This window comes from Channa argus, chromosome 24, assembly GCF_033026475.1.
Source record: "Channa argus isolate prfri chromosome 24, Channa argus male v1.0, whole genome shotgun sequence".
Taxonomy (NCBI): Eukaryota; Metazoa; Chordata; class Actinopteri; order Anabantiformes; family Channidae; genus Channa; species Channa argus.
In genome coordinates this window covers 7302822-7322633 of record NC_090220.1, presented here as the reverse complement: position 1 = coordinate 7322633, position 19812 = coordinate 7302822, and the positions used below count along the sequence as shown (strand labels likewise).

Below are 19812 nucleotides of genomic sequence, written 5' to 3'. Positions count from 1 at the left end.
CATAATATCAGAAACCGAGAAAATAATGTCAGAATGACTTTAGGCTGGACGCTGAGCCATGGATGGATTACTGAACTAGCCTCCCGGGCACTGGACCAAGAGCCTGAGATGTCATGGGGGCCCCTTGGTTTGTGTCTTTGAAGTGATTGCTAGTAATTTTAGTTTGAAAGTCACAGGTTGCAGTAAAAATACACAAAATAAGCAGAGGCGAAAAATGACTGTAAGACACTAAATAATTTCAAAGAGATAAAAAAAAACACCCAGGGGGTCATTTTCTTATAATCCATCCATGCACTGAGCCTCTACTTACCGTGCTAGCTGATAGTCACTCTGTCCTTGACTGTAATGTCTCAAATGAAAGACCTTTATTTTTATTATAAAAGCCATTATTGTAAAATAAAACATCACCAAGCAAAGGATTTGTTTACCTGGCCTAAAAGGGCCATAAATAAAATTTTATTCTCTCATTTTATTAACAAGCCACAGGAAGTCCATGGCTGTCTACCACTTCTGGCACAGTCCACAAAGACATGAGACCCATTTGAGATATCCAGAGCCGCTAATAAATCGGAAGGCTCTCTTTCTTACTTTCTTAGAAAAATAAAACAAAACATGGTAATACTGTAGCAAACTGGAGGCAGAGCAGTGGGATGATCCTTATCACGCAGAGAAGGGTGCTCTGGGAACGGCTATGAGCGTGGTTGGGGAAGCTTGAATCAAACAGCAACAACAACAACAACAACAACAACAACAACAAACTATGAAAAACCCTCAAACTCGTTTTACTTGCTAAGCTGAAGTAGAATGTGCTTGGCTTCCAGCCCCCCGAGGGACCGCCACTTTTTTTCTGCCCCATCAACATTTTTGCCTCTCACAATCCTGTATTCTCTCCCAACAGTCTGTCCTCTCCTCCTCCATTGTGTTTTTGCTTAAAATAAAAGTGAAGTAATATTTATAATGATAAAACCTATAGCAGCAAAAAGAGTAACAGAGGAATAACAGCTAGAAGCGAGTGACCCCTGGATTTATAAGGAAGGCATGGGTTAAGAGAGGTCCATGGATTTCTGCCCTGGGTTGGGCCTGTGAAGAGGGAGAGGTGTCTGTCCCTCCCTCTGAGCTCATCTCCCCTCAGTGGGCACCCTGCCGAGGGCGGACATGATGCGACCGAATCGTTCACACAGCTCTAGGGTGGAGTAGGTGGGCAGCTTCGGAGGGTCATGGAAGCTTTTGATCTCAGTTGAGCAGTCCAGTAATTTGGGGAGGAAATCTGTCAGTTTTTCCTGCAGGTTAGCTGCCATCAGGAGGAGGACAGACAAAGAGATAAAAGAGATAGTAAACGATTAACTGTGTGGATTAATTGTATCACAATATATTGAAAAATCTGATCCCTAAACACAGAAATCACAGAGTAAATGTTTTCAATTTGATATCACAAGTAGTTGAAAGCATGTTCCACAACAGATACCGATTGTAAAACTCCAGTGAGCTGGGGTCTGGGTGATAATACTCAGCTTTTCCTGAACACAGTCCAAGAACTCAAGAGAACAAACTCTCTGTGAACTGATATTGAAATGTACCGATGCAGACTGGATCTTCTCCCGTTGTAATTTTCCACCAAAAAGTGTACTATGAGGGCTTATCTTGTGTGTGCTGCAACTAACCTTATTGCTAATTAAGCTACAGATTCTTTTTGATTAATTCATTATATTGTTAACAAAATGTCCATCGGAATTTTACAGGCTCAAGATTTGTGAAAATGTCTCAGACTTTTTATAACTTTCACTCCAGACATAACTTTTGCAACAAAGTTTTTATTTTTCCTGGTTCAGTTAAAATGCAGCACAACCTGAACCCTTTTTTAAATATGTGAACCGAGCAGTAGCCAGATTCTAATGACTTTTGTCAGGAGTCCAGAAAAATCTACCATTAACCCAACTCTTTAACTCTGTAGAAACATTCCGGTTTCCTTAGGGACTCACATTCCATCTCTTGGCCCAGGTAGGAGCACCAGCGGTTCCTCATGTCCTCCACTGCTAGCAGGTCCCGCTCAGTGTCATTGACCAGCAACAGAGAGATGCAGGGCACTACTAGATCATTCATGATGCCTAGGCCTGTGGTCACTTCTGGTTCTTCGCCCAATTCAAACATGGCGGCTGCTTGCTCATTTAGTTTCTGTGGAAAAGAAGATGCTCATGAGTTTAAAATACACTTTTAAAAATAAAAAAATAAAAATTTATTTTAAAAATAAATTTAAAATAGTAACATTAATGTATTTATAAAGGCCTAATATATTTTTCTTTGTCAATTTAAGGGATAATCATGGTCCAGGCTTTGCAATTACAGTTTCCGTAATGTGAGTACTTTAAAGCATGTGAACTCTGTAGCTTAGTCAGTCGTCCATGGACCACAGGGTCAGCGGGTCGATCCCCGGTCCCGGCTATGTGCCGAAGTGTCCTTGGGCAAGACACTTAATCCCAAGTTAGGCCAGATGAGCACCTTGCATGGCAGCCATCGGTGAGTGTGTGTGAATGGGTGAATGAGAAGCGACACTGTAAATTTAAGCTGCCATGTACCATGTAAACAGTTAGTTAGCTGTAGGTTCCAACTTCAGCCCTGTTTTTGTTTAAGGTTTATATTTGTTTACAATTTAGCAAAGTACCACATTTAAAACTATGTGAAATTAGCTATCAGCAGCTCTGAGAGGATGGAATTTTGGATGCTAAGAGTTTTATATAGTACCTTGACTGCCTCCACAGCCACTGCTGTTGAATCAACTCCTGACTGTGTTGATAAGCAGGGCAAATTTCCTGTTGTGTTTAAACCACTGGCATGCACCTGTCCCTTCCATATCTCGCAGCAGCTCTGTCTAATGTCTCTTCCTCCATCCGCCCCCTGGGGAGGCATGCCTTTGAAAAACCTCAGCTCTAGACCTAAGCCAAGGTCAAGCTGTCCTCAAAGCCTTTAGAATAACAAATAATGTGAGTAAAGGAATTAACTACTACTACTACTCCCTTTTCTTTAAATTTTTAGCTTTAGCCCAAAACACACTACAATTTAGCAAAGTGCGACATTTAAAAACTATGTGAAATTAGCTATCAGCAGCTCTGAGAGAATGGCATTTTGGATGCTAAGAGTTTTATATAGTACCTTGGCTGCCTCCACAGCCACTGCTGTTGAATCAACTCCTGACTGTGTTGATAGCTTTAGCCCAAAACACACTAAAATTTAGCAAAGTACCACATTTAAAACGATGTGAAATTAGCTATCAGCACACTTTGCTTATTTCTTTGTTATCCTAGTATTATACCAAAATTTCAGTTTTACATCATTATCTAATTTGTTCATTTTAGTTAAGTTTTCCATTTGCTCAGATAAATTCTAGGCAGAATAAACACTAACAGTAATCCTACAGACATTATTAGTATCACAGAGGGCCCTGACATTCTTGCATGGATGTGGATACAAGCTTTTCTTCTTGTTCTTGGCCAAAACCCACCTTGCTGTCACAGAGAAACTCTCTGACCTCCTCTCACCGAGGAAACAACCCGTTCTTGGGAGCCAGTTTAGAATCGGGGACTGTGAGGCAACATTTGCAAAACATCCAAGTACATTAAACTGTGTCAATGTTAGCAGTGTTTTCAATTAAAACAAGAGCTGAAGGTAAACAGCTGAACGGACGGAGCCAGAGGTTCTGGCCAGAGATCTGAGATGACCGATCAGACTGTGCAGAGCTGAGGTTTGAGGTTAGCTGAGGACACACTTGTGTCTCATGGTAATGTGTTTACACTCACTGGCCCTCCTGCTTCCTATTCCCACTCCAGTGATTACATTAGGAGCACAATGCTGGTGTAGGGTTACTGAGTGCAGCAGCAAAAGAGCTAAAGACCAGTATGAGGCTGATCTGACCAAAATACCCTCAGCCCTAACCAATAATACCAGAGCCTAAAGCTTGGTGAGAGTGAAATGAAAAGGGGCTCACATCACAACGCTGAAAGGATTTTCATCTGTCAGTATCAGATGAAAAATCTTCAGTGGAATTTTTAGAGGGCTGCAAGCAATCCAAAGCAATATCTCAGCAAAAGCAATTTGATTATAGTACCGCAGCTCAGTATTAAAGGGGAAATGTCTGGCCATGTAAGTTTTGCTGAGTCACTTTAGCAGAGGAAGTTTGATACAGAGGAAAGCGAGAGACAAAGATGAAACGGGGACCACAGGGAAAGACGACTGGATGCAAGGGCTTCCGTTCCAAAACACGTCCCACACATAAAGTGAAGGTAAATTGAAGGAATATGACACAGAAGTATAAACATGTCCACTCATTTCAATACAGATTTGACAAGTTACTGAAAACTACTTTGTGGTGCATGAATGAACTCACCAGCAAACACTCTCGACGGTAATGACCTAGAAGCTCCTCATCATGCCCTCTGTACAGCCCTTTGGACAAAAGCTCCTTGTTGTATTGATACGAGTAAATCAGATACATCAGAGCCTCCATGTAACTGGAAAGGAAGTGATGTTGAGGAGCAGATCTTGCATTTGTATAAAATAGGATGCATTGAATATCAAAGTTGCACTTAGATCTTTTTACAGAAGAAATGAACTCAATGAACCCACTGCACAACTACAAAGCTGAGTAACGCAGACAGTTAACTGCTGCCCCCTGCAGGAGACAACATTAACAGGCAGCTACAGATGGTAAAAGCAATGTACAGCAATTAACTTACAAGGTAAAGATGCAAGATAATGATTAGATAGAGGCTTAAATTAATATCTTTTCTAAGTTAAGATGATATCAGAAGAAGCATTGGAAAGGTGTCATCATACCTTGCCTTCTGAAAGAGCTCCAAGCCAGTCATCATAAAGATGGTTGTTTCGCGGAAATTCCTGTAGTCCTGATGCCACATCTGAATCAGATAAAAAGAAGTTACCAAAGACAAAGTCTTAGGACTCTAAAGACACCAACTTGCATTTAGATAAACATAACCCCAAAAGACACAACTGCTGACCTCATATTCGTCCATGTTGACCTCCTCTGGCTTAATTAAGTCCAGTTTAGCGCGTGCCACATTCATAATGCTCTTACATCTGTGGGGGTGGTGGGATGGGGGAGCAGAAGGAAGAGACAGTGTTAGCATGTTAGCAATGGCTTGGAGAGTCATTGTAAGGTACCCCAGTAGATAAATGCTCCACCCTGCCCCTAGGCCTTAACATGGCCTAATGAATCACTCTTTAGCACTGAAAGGAGAAGTGAAACACTCCTCGGGAGGCTCCTATTGAGGCCACATGCGCGCATAATTCTAATTATCTTGCTTAAAATAGAGGAGAAGGGAGAAATCAATTTTTCACTCATGAATATGGATTGAGGCCAACAAGCATGGCTGAAAAGTTTTAGGAGATAGAGGGGTATTCTACACCATAATGACATGAGCATCACAATGTTAATAGAGAGGGATCTTGATATTTGCCAGTAGAATTTTAAAAAGTAATTAATGGAAATGTTTTTTAACAAAAAGGCAGCGGGAATATTAGTCAGCATGAATTTGAAAATGAGACACAAGAGCTGATATGTCAGAGTTAAGATCTTTGCTACCCTCTGCTGGTCATTCGGAGAAGTTAGTTTTATTACCTTTTTGGTGAAATACATAAAAGACAACTAGAGAAACACAACAGAATACACAAAAGCACATATTTAAACAAGGTTTTGGCAGATTTTACCTCTCATCAAAGGCCAGGTTCCTGTCTGCAAACTGTGTGAGCAGGGTCCTTTCCAGGATCTTTTTGGGTGCCTGGTTTTGGATGAAGTAGACAATGATGTGCTGAAGTCGGTAGTCATTTTCAGGTGGCGTGTCCTCCTGGGCAAATCTTAGAAGACGAGCATACTCCAGCTTTATGGCCTGACCAGAGAGAAAGAAGCAGGAACAAGTTGTGGTTAAATCGCTGACTGACGCTGAGGTAGTATGGACACTAACACCATCTTGCATGTGTGCTTCAGCAGCTCATATTTCCTCAACAAAATTTGCTTTGATGTTGGACTACACTTTGATTCAACAACCTTTGCAGTATCATAATATCAGATTCCCAATCTTTAAATTAGGTTCCATTAGACATTTGCTGAAATCTTTTAGAAAATTACGTCCGGTAGGGTCAGATGGAGGTCACGCCTTAGAATATCAAGTCCGTCAATGCAAAGGTCCCCATTACTGCACACAGTACTGTTTAGGTTTAGGTACTTTAGATGTTTAGATTTAGCTTAGATAACTAATTATACCAATCACCCACAACATTAAAACCAACCCCTCATGGTGCCAAACAAGCTCTAACCCATCAAGGCATCTTTGAGCAGTCTGTGGCTACTCAAACAGCTGTCAATCATGGCTAGTATATTTGCCCAACCTGTGCTACAGCAGCTCTTCTCTGGGATCAGACCAGATGTGTATCAGTGAGCCGGTCGCTGGTTTACTGATTGGCCTACCATAGACCACTTTTGGAGTGTACTGAACCCCTATACTGGGAACACTCCACAAAACAATTTAACCATCATGATTTTGGACCTGTCAAAGTCGCTAAGATCCTTAAGCTTGACCATTTGTTCTGCTTTCAAAACATTAACTTCAAGAACTGACCTTTATCCTACCATTAACATCGCCATCGTGATAAGAAAATCAGAACTCTTGTTGCACTCGACTCTCGTGAAACAGAAACACTTCTTTCTCATAGCATTTTGCTTTGACGTTTTCTGTTTGACTTAAGATTTTTGCTTGCCTTGTACTTGTAACAAGCTTTGCTCATTTTGACAGTAAAAGAGAAGGTTAACACTATCTGTTAATTTATTCTAAAAATAATATAACAGCAGACATCAGTCTTTTTATTTTAGAATGTTGCATTAAACATCCCATCTAAAGCCCTAACCCTGTGTGTAACCCACATTTAGATCTGTAAAACCATCTAAAAACAAAATAAATAAAATAAAAAAAATAAAATACAACAACAATAATTAAAAAAAGGCACTAAAACTTGTTGAATAATGACTAGGATAAAAATAGAGCAGACAAGGTTTAAAACAGCTTTCTTCAGATTTTTACAAATCTATTTGTGACTTTTTTAAACTTTTGACCTGGGCTGTGGTTGTCAGAACGAAGAGAATGAAAAGGCTTTCACAAGAATCACCTTCCACAACGAGTACTATATGTTGAACAAAAATTGATTGATAGATCAAGATTGTCATTAGTCATTTAGTTCAAACCCAGATAGAAGTTCAGCACCTAAAATATTTTAGTTGGGCCCTGAAAATCCGTCACATATAAAATTTTAACAAATGTTTAAAATAGGTTTTTCACAATATGTAAAGACTGCATGATATACAAAAAGAAATTGCATTGCAGAGCTTAAGTCTGCAATCTCTCTCTCTCAGTGTGTCTCTATAGATATAGCATTTTAGAAAATACAGAAATTATACCAGATGATTTAATAGCTCTTTTTGGAAAGAATTCATAATTCTAAGTGCATCGGCAGAGAAACAAACATATGTTTCTTTAGTTTTTGTGTTGTTCTGTCTTATTTTTTCGCTTTACTCGAAAATGTAAAATGCATTTGTTCTAATAATCTGACAGTGCATCAAGTAGTACTCAAATGTGCAGTGGATTTTCGATTTAGATGTTTTTTTTCTCACTCACTTTTGAAACGATTCTGTAGTGTTTACACGCTGCAATATGACTATTGTGCATGCACACATCATAATAATGATGCTGAAAGGACATATTATGCAGCCCTATATACTATTAGGCAAGATTACAAGTTGTACATTTACTTCTTGACTTTCCACTATTTCTGCTTTACATTGACCCTACTGGTATGTGGTTTATAGAAATGGATTTTTTCACAGCATTTACTTTGTGATTTGAGAGGTACAGGCTAGGATGGGCTACTGGCATTTGAAGAATGTATTTCCATAAAGTTCAGAATAACATAATTTCAGAAACATCAGATGTATTTGACTGGATGTGGCCAATTTTACAAAGTTGAGAATTGAGCATGAAAGATAGGGATAAAACTTAAGGATTTCAGTTGATTCAGTATAGTTGATTAATAATCAACTATAAGCACAGGATCAGACTGGTAGGAATAATAATTTAATAGTATTTTTGATACTGTAATACTACTGTGGTTTGTGTTCTTTTTACCCATCACAATATACGAATACAAGAGAAGACCAACAAATGGACAGACATAAACGGGAAGGGGGGTGGAGGTGGAGTACCTTAAAAAAGGCTGCTTCAGGGCCATTCTTTTCATATACGCTGCTGGATTTGCCAATGGCCATTATTATACCCTGCATGTTGGGGGTCATCATAGCCTGCCCAGGAAGCAGGAACCAGGAACCATGTTAAACAAAACAGTAGGTCCTTGTGACAAACCAAGCATGGTCAAACAATACGTTACGTGCTTTGAGGCACTACAAAAAAAGCATCCCAGTCAGGGCATGCCAGGCATCACTGAACAGCCCATGCATTGGTTAGAGTGACAACAGTGAGGGACGCAGCCAGTCAGACCAATAGCACACTGTGCAATCCTCGCAAGGATAATTTGTGAGAACTCTAGCAGTCATATGACAGCTGCGCGTGATAGACAGCCAAAAGTGCAGGGAAGTGAGGGAACAGGCTGACTAACAACAGCAATTCTGCAACCAACGCACACTGATCTACCACTACTGTTGATATGAAGCCAACCCCCAGAAAGAAAATACTAATTCATGACAACTGCAGAAAATATATACCTCACCACTATGGGTGCATTATGGACATTACTTTTTTCACCTAACAGTGTCTTGTGGTGAAGCAGACGACCCCAAGCTTTATGAAAAATGCCAACCTTTGTGCCAAGACATGGACTGGCTCAAGAAATGACTTTTCACACTAGAGTAGTGCAGAAAGGCCAACAAAGAGGATAGTCTTACATAGTGGCATTTTCAGCCTCAAGCCTGACATTAGTCTGACAAAACTAAGATTTTCTCAGGTGTGAAAACTCTTACTTAGAGCCATGTGAGCCAATTAAGCTCTCACTCTATATGTCAAACAGGTACAGATTTCTCAGCACAAAAAGGAAGAGAAAATTGTCTGATCAAGCACTACCTCATCATCATACCCCCCCTCTTCCGTCTCAATGACAAAGGTCCCCACATTGGGAATGGCCACCTCTACCGTACGCTGGCCAGGGGACGCATCCTCCATGACCAGGTCAGGAGGAGGCGTGGAGGGGGTGCTCACCTGGACCTCAGGTTGAGGGGATGTAGGAGGGGAAGTAGACTGTAGAGAGAACGGGACAGATGAAAACAGGAAGGATACTGATGGGAAGGCAAGGAACACACAGATTAGGAAAAAAAAACTAACAAAAAGGTACTTTCGGATTCTAGGAACATTTACTTAGTTCTTGAAACTATAACTTTTTCATGTTTCCGCAGGACCTTAGAAAGCTGTTGTAAGAAACGTTTAGGTCAGTGCAGAGTGACTACTTTCCCATCTGCACAGAACTGAAACACTGAGGCAATGCAGATTGGAGAGGAGGCTCAAAGCTGCAATTGTTGTCCTAGGACTGCAAGTTTTGATATGTCTGTTTATAAATATGATCAGACATTTTAAACACCATGAGACTTGTGATAACCTCAGCAGCCGGTAGTTTAGCTTTTGAGAGCACCTCCGAGTCTGTAACTGTAACTGTCTGCAATGTTTGTCCTAGCAGTGTTATCTGTTAGTGATCAGATTATCTAGATTTTTAAATTTGATAGTGATTTAATGACATTGATCTCAGAACGGAGTGATCTCAGCAGGCTGAAGCCCAGGCCTTCTTAGAGCGAGCAACTTTCCTCGGGAAGCCACCGGCATGTGTTTATAGCATTTCCATTTTTTGGGACGATAAAACCTAGGGTTAAGAGTTGTAATAGGATGTGTTACTGCCATTTGGCTGAAAGGAAAGTCCATAGTAATTCTGCAGGCTGACCACAAATCAACATAAGAATGCATCACTACAGTTCCTACTGGCAGTGCAAATTCAAACAGAGAAAAGAAAAACTGAACACCCAAATTAGCTAACCTATAAGATTTGACATGGTTTTTCTCAAAGACTGAGAAGATATCTGGTAACACTGCTGGTTCAAATCTAGTCTAACCCTAACCTATTATTCACACAGAGCACTGAGAATCTATGGCTATGGGAACATTGTATAAAAGAAAATCGCTGTTCTTTTAGTTTCTTTAAAGTTAGACATTTGTTGGCTCTTTTTTTTGGTTCTCAGTAGACTAAATTCGCACTGTACCTGAAAATAAATACAGTATTTGAATATACAGTAAAGTCTGACAGGGACAGGTTACTGGTTTTGATGACTATATTACTGTGCTTGACTGGCCAGCCAACTCAACTGACCCATAACGAAAGAAGAGGAAGATGAGAAACACCCAACCCAACAACATAGATGAGTTGAAGGCTGTTTAAACAACAACAACAAACATTGCTAATAATATAAGGTTAGATTTAAGACATCCATGAAATTTACAACTATGTGACTGACTACACATAAAGAAATGCCTTCTGGTAATTTACACTGACTGCAATTCTTCAGCGCTGTTGTTCAGATGTAATGGAGCTAAAAGCTCTGTCAGAGCTAATACAGGCACACTGTTGTATGAGACCTTCAAACATATAGAGGGGTGCATTGTCAAATGCTTGGGTAACCGCAGAATTTATACTGCTCAAAGCGTAACCAGATTTGTGTATTTTAAAGTGTTAAATTGTACAGACATACTTTAATATCTTAATACATAGCTGATACACAAGATGAGTACAGGTTGGCAGTTTGTTAGTTTGTTGATTATGTATGATGGGTGAAAGTGATTAGGTGCGAGTGTGGTGTTTAGTAGGTCTTTGGATATTTTACATACAGTGCCTAATAGTGCTTCCGGGCTTCTGTCTTCCTGTTCAGCAGCAGCCCTGGAGATGGCCCTCTTTGTGTCCTCCTGCAGGTGCTTGGAATCACTTGTGGGTAATGGCTGTTCCATGTACTCTGGGTCCTGCTGGGGTACTGCGGGAGGATGACACCGCCAAAAGAGAAATACGGGAATGTGCAGTTGTCACAATTTATTTTCACACATGCATTTTCAAACGAGTTAATGTTTTTCTCAGTGACACAACTACCGTATGTGCCAGGTAAAATGCTCTGAATTTGTGTGAGCATGACTGTAGAGATTGCATTTATAAACAACCGGTAAAACTGGTCATGTGTGCATACACTGAAAATATCCACAAGATAAAGACAAAAAGCTTGTACTACTACAACCCACTGACCTCTTTCACACATGCGTTATTTTTAAAGATGCGCAGCTGTGATGTGCTGTAAATAAAACACAGCTTCCTTTCACATTCTTTTATCGTGAGTCTCTTGTAAGTTCTGACCCCTTGTTAAAATAAATCTTTATGACTCGGAAAGAGTCCTCAAATTCAAAATGAGCTAATATTTTCCATGAAAAGGTAAAATATCTTAGTTTCAACATCGGATGTTGTTTATGTTCCTTTATGAATACAATATGGGTTGATGAGATCTGCAAATCAATGTATTCTGTTTTTATACATTGTCCCTAGTTTTATGGAGACTGTACAAACCTGCAGCGTTTGGTTTGCCTCAGAATACAACAAAGAAACAGAATCCTTTTCTCATCCTTTTATAAATTTATAAGGGCCAATGTTATTGTATCACAGTATTTATCAGAAAAACAAGAAGTGACACTAAGGTAAGCATTCTCTTCATCCTTGTGGTTGTCATGACCCTGACCTGCATTGTCTGGAGGGCTGGATTCAATGCTCATGGGCTGAGGGGAAGAGGAAGAAGTGGATGTGCTGGATGCTGCAGAGGCAGCAGCAGCTGCTGTGGCCAGAGCCAGCTTCTCCTGCTGCGCTTTGCGAGCCTGCAGGATGTCCCACTCCTCAATCTCCTTGTCAAAGAGCTCGTTGTCCTCCTTCACATAGTGCTTCAGGTCTGCAGGCAATTTGTCCATACCACTCAGTATCTGTCCCGTTTCTTTATCAAATTCTTCTGCAAAGATAGCAGAAAAGGACAAAAATGTATTAGTTCTGCAATGAACATGAAAGCTTATTAAAATTAGTTTAATAGTATTACTGTTTTGATGGACAAAATGACTATATTTCTCTGTTACAGTACTTAAAAGACTCACTTTTACCCTGTCTTAAAAGACGAGATATTACTATCATAAGAAGTTATTTTACTTTTCAAGGGCAGGTCTAAATTCTCTAAATCACCACAAAGAGATTCATTTTAGATCCCGTCTATTTGAGCCTCCCCCCCAAGTTCACTCTGTTCTGATTTGTCAGCTTGCAGAAACCTGCCAGTGGGCTCAAAAGAGCAGTTAACAATGGATGCAGATGAGGGTGACTTTGGAAGTTCATTTGTGGCCTGACAACATTTGTGAAGGTTTTGGGTGGGCCCAGGGAAAGTCTCTGGGAAGCTTCCGGAAAAGTCTCCGGAGGGGATGAAGCAGACAGAGACACCTTTTTGTGCACACTGCTTCTTATTCACCCATACAGTGTCTCGCTCAAGGACACTTCAACATGTGACCGGAGGAGCTGGGGATTGAACCAACAACTGCAAGATCGGTGGACGACTGCTCTACCATCCTGCGCCACAGTCGCCTCGATCTACTACAATCAAACTTTTTAATGTACAGCACTTTCTGTATATGTGTGTAAAGAAAAAAACACACATACAAAAAAGGAAAATAAAGATAAATAAATAAAATCAGGTTAAATATAAAATCAAAAAATATATAACCATGTTTACCTTCTATGAGAAAGGGCTTCTTGTCATTGATATACATAAGACAGTAAGCACTGGCGTTGCGATAGCCTCCAAAGGAGTCCCTGACCAGCTCCTCCCAGGACGACTTGGTGACCGAGATGTCATTGTACTTCATCCAGCAACGTTGATGTGGGTCATAGATGTAAGCCCAGTAGTGGCCTGCATTGGCCTGGCCTTCATGGACCAGCACTGCATGAAGCCGGTATGGAACCTGGAACATCATAAAGTACATGTTACCTGCTGATTAACTAATTCTAACGGTTGATCGGTTTTATATTTCTATTGCAAATAAGACTGATTCTAAACATGTGCTGCTCACCTGCATCATAGATTTGTCAGAGTACATTAGATCAATGGTTCGGTGGATTCTGGTTATACTGCCTTGCAGATCTGGTTGGATGAATATGGGATAAAATAAATTAGTGTGAAATTAATGTTTATTTTTTAATTTTGTACAGAAACAAACAACGTGGATGCAGGCAGACCTACCACGAGTGTCATTTTCCACTTCACTCCTCCAGCGATGCAAGCAGCCCTCAAGTACCCTCAACTCCTCTTCAGTGATGTGGCGTGGGGCAGGGTGCATAGGAAGGTCGGGTGGAAGCCGGGACTGGGTAAAGGGCTTATGAATGGGTACTCTCTGCTGCTGGGCTGCAGTGGGAGCTGTGGTGGGAACTGACATTGGGCCTGAGCTCTCTAGGGGAGGCAAGGACTCCTGCTCAGCTGTGCTGCAAAGTGAGAGACACCATATACTAATTAAAATCAAAATACAGTCAAAAAACTGATCTACTCCAATCTTCTAATAAAACCCACACTGAAACTTTAAATTGAGTTAGAAATATCTATCCAGTAATCATGGTTGAGGGTCAAAGCAAAACACCCCAACTGGAAAAGAGCCCCACTCCTGAAACAGAAACAGAGTGCTTCAGATTTGTCTATGATAAAACTTGCCATGGTTGGGGAAGCTGTTGTCCTGTTGTGCCACCGGGGGGCGCTGATGAGTCAATGTCCTCCACTGGGGAGGTACACACAGGCTTACTGGAGGCAAACTCCATAGCATACTGGAGGACATCTGCCAGAGGGAACCTCTTGGGGCCTGAACCATAACTCAGATATCTGACAGCAAACATAAAGAGTGAGTGTCACAGAGATGAAGGGAAGACAAGGCAAGAGAGAGGAGGGGAAAAAAAGAGGAGAAAAAGTGGGATCACAGTCAGACAGTACGTTTACTTGGAAGTAACCAGGTAAGAGTCGCCTTTGATTTCTTAACTGTCATTTAATAAGGAGGAGAAATCGGGTTAGTCTGCTGCATGTATAGGCAGATTTCCAGTTACCAGGTTTCTTAAGTGCATGTACCAACACGCTGTTCCCAGATTACCTGAGAAAGGTGATTTGTCAGAGTACCATGGTTGCCTAATTCAAAGTGAGACGTTCTCTATGCCCATCATGAAGAATGACTAAATAAACAGCTACTGTTGGAAAAGTAATACCTCTCCAGTCGCTGCTGAAGCAATGTCAGATGCTCTTTCAGCCTCCTGATCTCCTCCCTCTTGATTCTGGTTACTTCCCTATTCCTGTCCATGTACCTAACAAGCAAAGATCACAGATTTTATAAAGATTTGGCATGCACTGTTAAAGCCATCACAGCAGAGAAGCAGATTCTGTTATGTATTAATAGTTTCAATATTTCTATCACCTGTCCATGTAGAGCACAGAGGGGAACTCAAGCTTGTTATGGATCTTCTCAGGTCGTCCTAGTGCTTGGTTGAACTCAAATCTTAACAATTCAAAGGTCAACACAGGTGGGAGCTCTGTGAACCAGTGCTGAAAGAAAATTGGAAGTGGACATTGTGATTAATTCTCTATGTTAAAAGAGACAATATGATAAAGACATTTTAACAACACTAGATTCTCAAACATTTCACCGCCAAATTATCAGAAAACAACATTTGTTTAGCAAGATGTCATTTACAGAACATTTCTTCTGACTGCTGACTTTGACTGCTTGTCTGCATGGAGTATAACCACTTTCCTGTGTTAGTAGGTGTCTCCCTGACGGCTGGTGCCTTTTCAGGGACAGGGTTCCATAGCTAACTGAGTAATGCCCTGGTAATTAGCTGCTCCCAGGTGCCGTGGGACAGCAGAGGCAAGGCTACAGCTAACCAGAGGTCGTGCTGAGAATAGCACAGGTGTCACATAAGGGCAAAGGGGTCAATTCTCTGGAGAGGATCCATCACGTAACTTCAAATGATTTAACCTGACTGTCTTTTATCAAGTCCTTTCTTAATCTCAAATCATACGTATTATATACTTAAATTATGTAATAATAATAGTGGATGTTGAAAGAATAACTGCATATGTACTAAATTAGGACAAATTGTAGCTAGATTGATATGCATGTGTCTAATCATATTAATTAATATCAATGTTTGCAGGAAAATGTTTGTTTTTTAAATGCAAAAATCTTCCCTGCAGTCTGATTAACTGTAACCAGTTGATGGTCAACTCCATGATTCTCAAAATCTCCAATAAAATTCCCTCTAGAAATTATGGAAACAACTGCCCTTCTCCTTAAGCACTGACCTCTTGTCCGGACCTGGCAGAGTTGTCTGCTGAGTGCAGGGACTCAATTTCACCCTCAATCATTGCTGCCTCAAGACACTCATGGAGATCCTTGAAGCCATTCACCTGCAACGGGTACTGCCCAAACATCTCTGTGTTTTCAAATTTTTTGCCTGTGAATTTATACACATACAATGTAGATGAGTACTTAAAGCCATTAGTAATGACTCAAATGAATGAACACTTCAGAGCAAGAACAGGGGAAAGACGTAGTTGTCTGCCTTTTTGTAATCAAGTATTTAGAGCAGTATTTCTACAATACAAAAAGGAAACATTTGAGTGCATTATATAAATCATATTGTCTACATTGAACCAAATGTGTGTGTCAGATAATAAGAGTTGGAAAGGAGAAGAGCTTTAGGGAAAAAAGGAAGTAGGAGGAGCTGGTTTATACTTCGCATCCAAGGTGGTTTTCACTTTATCAGCAGTCACTCAATCCACTACTCAAACAACTGCACAAAGCTCCTTGCACCAATAATAAATGGAAGGAGAGGAGCTGCTAGTGGACATGCAGATTAGACATTAAGGTCATTCTATGAGCAGCAGAGACCACTGGCCTAGCTTTTGGTGGCTCTGGGCCAGTATTGTCATGCATAATAAACGCAGTGCCAGTCAGCCGTCAAGGTCTTCCACAATCAATGCAACAGCTCCCCTCGTTTAAATGAATCACATCTCATTAGGACAAGGTCACCTTTCATTACTGGGGGCAAGGACTTCTATGTTTTCTGGCTGCTGTATTCAGACCATCCCAATGCTTAATGTTTCAGTGATCCTCCAGCTACCCTTCACATTTTATCTTTATTGGTTTTAATTTAACACCTCATCTCACCTTCCAGGACACCCACAGCAAGGAAGCGACCATAAAAAAGCTCAACCATGGGGTTCTTTGGCTTCTCGCCCTCCCTAAAAGCAAAGAAAATGGTACTTGGAATCACAGCACACAGTTGTTTATAGAAAGCGTTAGCATAAAATTCAGCTCAGCATAAAATAACACATGGGTCTCTTTCCTACTGCATGAACACTCTTGATCTATTGTAAATAAAAGTTGTTACCAGTCTTCTTCAGCCTTTATCTGGAAGGCATCCTCCAGCCAATCCAGCAGCTTGTGTGTGAATTCACTCACATCTTGCTGTTGAGCAATGAAAGAGTACAGGCAAAATTAACAATTCAATGTAGGACATGGAGGTTTCACAGTCAAACTACAGGGCTTACCTGCACCTACAAGCAAGAAAGGCCAACCAGCCAAATCAATGCCAATAACATTTACATTGGAAATTAAAAGACTGATCTTAGTAGAGTATCATCTTAGTATTTTCTGTTTAAATGTGTGTGTGAAGTTAGGTGAAGAGGCGTTTGCAAGCAGGTTGGAACGGGTGGAGAAAAGTGTTAAGTGTGTTGTGTGATAAAAGAGTATCAGCAAGAATGAAAGGAAAGGTGTTCAAGATGGTGGTGAGACCAGTGATGTTTTTTGGCTTAGAGACAGTGGCACTGAAGAAAAGACAGGAGGCAGAGCTGGAGGTAGCAAGCTTAAGATGTTGAGGTTCTCTTTGGGAGTGACGAGGATGGACAGGATCAGGAATGAGGACATCAGAGGGACAGCTCATGTTAGATGTGTTGGAGATAAAGTCAGAGGCCAGATTGAGGTGGTTTGGACATGTTCTGGGGAGAAACTGTGAATATATTGGTAGAAGGATGCTGAGGTTGGAGCTGCCAGTCTAGAGGAAGACCAAAGAGGAGATTTATGGATGTAGTGAGAGAGGACATGAAGTTAGTTGGTGTGAGAGAAGAGGATGCAGAGGACAGGGAACAGGGAACAGCCGAAAGGAAAAGAAGAAGTTTGTGTGAAGTTTTAAATGCACATAGCCGCAGGTGATGACATTGTGGTGTGCAAAGTACAGAGACAGAAATATCTGTAAAAATATGTTGATTCTTCTTTTTAGCTTTTTTGTTTTATCTAGATCATATCTAGATCTGTTTTGATCTTAAAGCCTAAACAGGGACAGTGGCTACAAATTAGCTTTTTCTATACGCCCTATATACAAGCCATCAGTTGCTTAGTTGCTGCAATGTGTAGTAAAAAAAAGGAGGATTGCAACAGTCGGCCCAATATATAATTTTTTTTTGTGCCATACATATAATACATTTTGATGCCCATACAGGTGTTTTTCCCAACAAATTCATATTGTGTGTAAAAAGGACTTTGCACACCCCTACGATAGCTAGAGGCAAAATGTCACCTTGATTTTAGCAATAGGAGGTGAGAGAACATAGTCATTTATTTGCTTGTTATAATTTGCTCATTCAACAGAGTCTATAGTTATTATTACAGCAGGGTATATAAACAAAGAAGCATACCTGCTGCGACTCACTGGACTTAAAGGCATCTTTGAGGATTTCCACAGCTCGCGAGGGATCCACATATTTCCTCTTGGACCCAACCATGAGGGCAAAGAGGTTCCTTAGCTCCTGCATGAAAGGCAGGTTTCTGTGCTCCTAGGCAAGGTAACACAATAAACAATTTAATGAACCAGACTTCAGTAGAAGCTGTGTTGTTAGTCTCAAAGGGGAAAATGCAAGTATATGCAATATTCACTTAACATAGATCACACACACAAAATTAGTGGTGTACTTGACTGATCAGTCGGCCAATTAATCAGGCTGATCCTTGATATTTTTAATTAATCGCAGATGTGCGTGATAAAAAAAAAAAAAAGAGCAGCCTACACGCACCATTATATTCGTATGTGACTGAAACAAACTATTTGAGCACATCAGTGTCAGTAATGTAACTGGATGCATTTTATTAGCAGCTGAAAAGATCAGTGAGTGAGATTAGGGGACCTGAAAATATAGTTCATGCTGCAGTCTCTGTGAACTCTCTGTGAACCAGGGCAGAGCTGAGCTACTTCACATGCACAAACCAGAGAGGAAGAACAGAGGGTACCCAGGTGAGGTGAGACTTCACTAGCTTAATTTACAACTGCATGTCGCTATAAGCAAAATAGAAGTGAGAAAAAAATAAATATAAATAAATAAGGGTCCATCACTCGAGTTCAACGACAGTCATGCGTCGAAATGGTGCAATCAGGGATCAAAATCAACAGTTTCCCGTTGTCCAGGGGACAGAAAGATTGGGGATATGGGACAATTTGGGGAAAATAAAACATAATTAAAGGTTAATTAGAGCACAAAAATATAAACATTTGTGATCCCAAATCACAGAACATGAATTCCTCAAGACCCCACAGAGATTAGCACATAAGAAAATAAATTATGGAGCAGCTTCTGTTCTCTGTGCATGAGTGAGGGCAGAGCTCAGTCAAGTGCCCCTGTTTGTAGTAGAGAGGAGCAGAGAGCTCAGGTAAAGTCAAAGTTACTTCTTAAGTTGCCCGGACAACATCCGTTCTTGTTCAGGTACGGGGGGAAAAAAACGCTCCGCAAATTAGCGATCTATAAGAGGAAATTATCAAAACACTCATTAAAGGTTCAGAAAAGCAATTATTTCAGCTGTGCTCGCATTTCCCAATTTACATTAAAAAAAAAAAAAAAAAGTGTCATAACATGCAGTTGGCTAAATATTCATTCCTAGTATTAGATTCTAGTCCAGCAAGTATAATCATTTAACTGGTCCAATGTAAAAATCGAGCCAAATAGACTAAAGAAATTATGACTACAAGGTGATCTGCTGATAATATGAATTTAAAACTAATATTTTAGTATTTAAACTAAAGTAAACTAAACCTTTTATGACCGTTTGTCCATGAGAGGGCGGCCTACAGTGCATACTTTGTCATGTTTGTATAAACAGATAGTTGAATAAAATGTTGACATCAATTATTGATTAAATTAATTTGTTATTTTGAGTAAATTAATTGTTGAAAAAATAAAAATGTAGGCTTAATTGGACAAAAATCTCTTAATCAATCAAAAAAATAATTGATATATGCAGCCCTATTTTATTCAATTAGTTTCAGCTATGTTTACCAGGGGCGGCTGTAGCTCAGTTAGTAAAGGCAGTCGTCCTATGTTTACCCAACTGTGTGTATTAGATGATTTAAAAAAGAAAGTCTAATTCAGTTCTCGTTCAGGTACCATAACAGACTTTTAGCTTTGTCAGGGATGTTAATGTAAAGACTAGAATGTAAGCTTCAGCATTTTCCTACTGTTAAAATCAAACAGTCAGTGATTTCCACACTTCTATAGCGGAGGCTTAATCTAGATTAGAGACCAACTACTAAGCCTATGGTAGGGACTCTATAGTGATAATATGCACAAACAGAACCATGCTGACAACTATTCTGCCACTGTCTCTGGACCAATGTTTGCAC

General features: G+C 40.3%; 1 protein-coding gene across 5 annotated transcripts in view; it reads right to left on the bottom strand.

The window, feature by feature from the left end:
• Positions 1-419: 419 nt before the first annotated feature.
• The window catches only part of usp25 (ubiquitin specific peptidase 25), a 72838-nt gene continuing 53445 nt past the window's right edge, over positions 420-19812 (bottom strand). For 2 of the 5 annotated variants that reach the window (XM_067493986.1, XM_067493982.1), the window contains exons 7-26: positions 17840-17977; positions 16537-16613; positions 16314-16387; positions 15446-15597; positions 14559-14686; positions 14353-14448; positions 13814-13978; positions 13352-13590; positions 13182-13252; positions 12845-13073; positions 11822-12082; positions 10935-11074; positions 9132-9305; positions 8261-8356; positions 5719-5897; positions 5010-5088; positions 4828-4907; positions 4379-4502; positions 1980-2172; positions 420-1291 (exon numbers count right to left, since the gene is read on the bottom strand). In XM_067493986.1, the coding sequence (XP_067350087.1) occupies positions 1119-1291; positions 1980-2172; positions 4379-4502; positions 4828-4907; positions 5010-5088; positions 5719-5897; positions 8261-8356; positions 9132-9305; positions 10935-11074; positions 11822-12082; positions 12845-13073; positions 13182-13252; positions 13352-13590; positions 13814-13978; positions 14353-14448; positions 14559-14686; positions 15446-15597; positions 16314-16387; positions 16537-16613; positions 17840-17956 (2847 nt within the window). In that variant the 5' untranslated portion in view covers positions 17957-17977 and the 3' untranslated portion in view covers positions 420-1118. Of the gene's footprint in view, positions 1292-1979; positions 2173-2937; positions 2960-3496; positions 3577-4378; positions 4503-4827; positions 4908-5009; positions 5089-5718; positions 5898-8260; positions 8357-9131; positions 9306-10934; positions 11075-11821; positions 12083-12844; positions 13074-13181; positions 13253-13351; positions 13591-13813; positions 13979-14352; positions 14449-14558; positions 14687-15445; positions 15598-16313; positions 16388-16536; positions 16614-17839; positions 17978-19812 lie in introns of those variants that run through there. The other 3 variants (XM_067493984.1, XM_067493985.1, XM_067493983.1) reach the window with 3 other exon arrangements.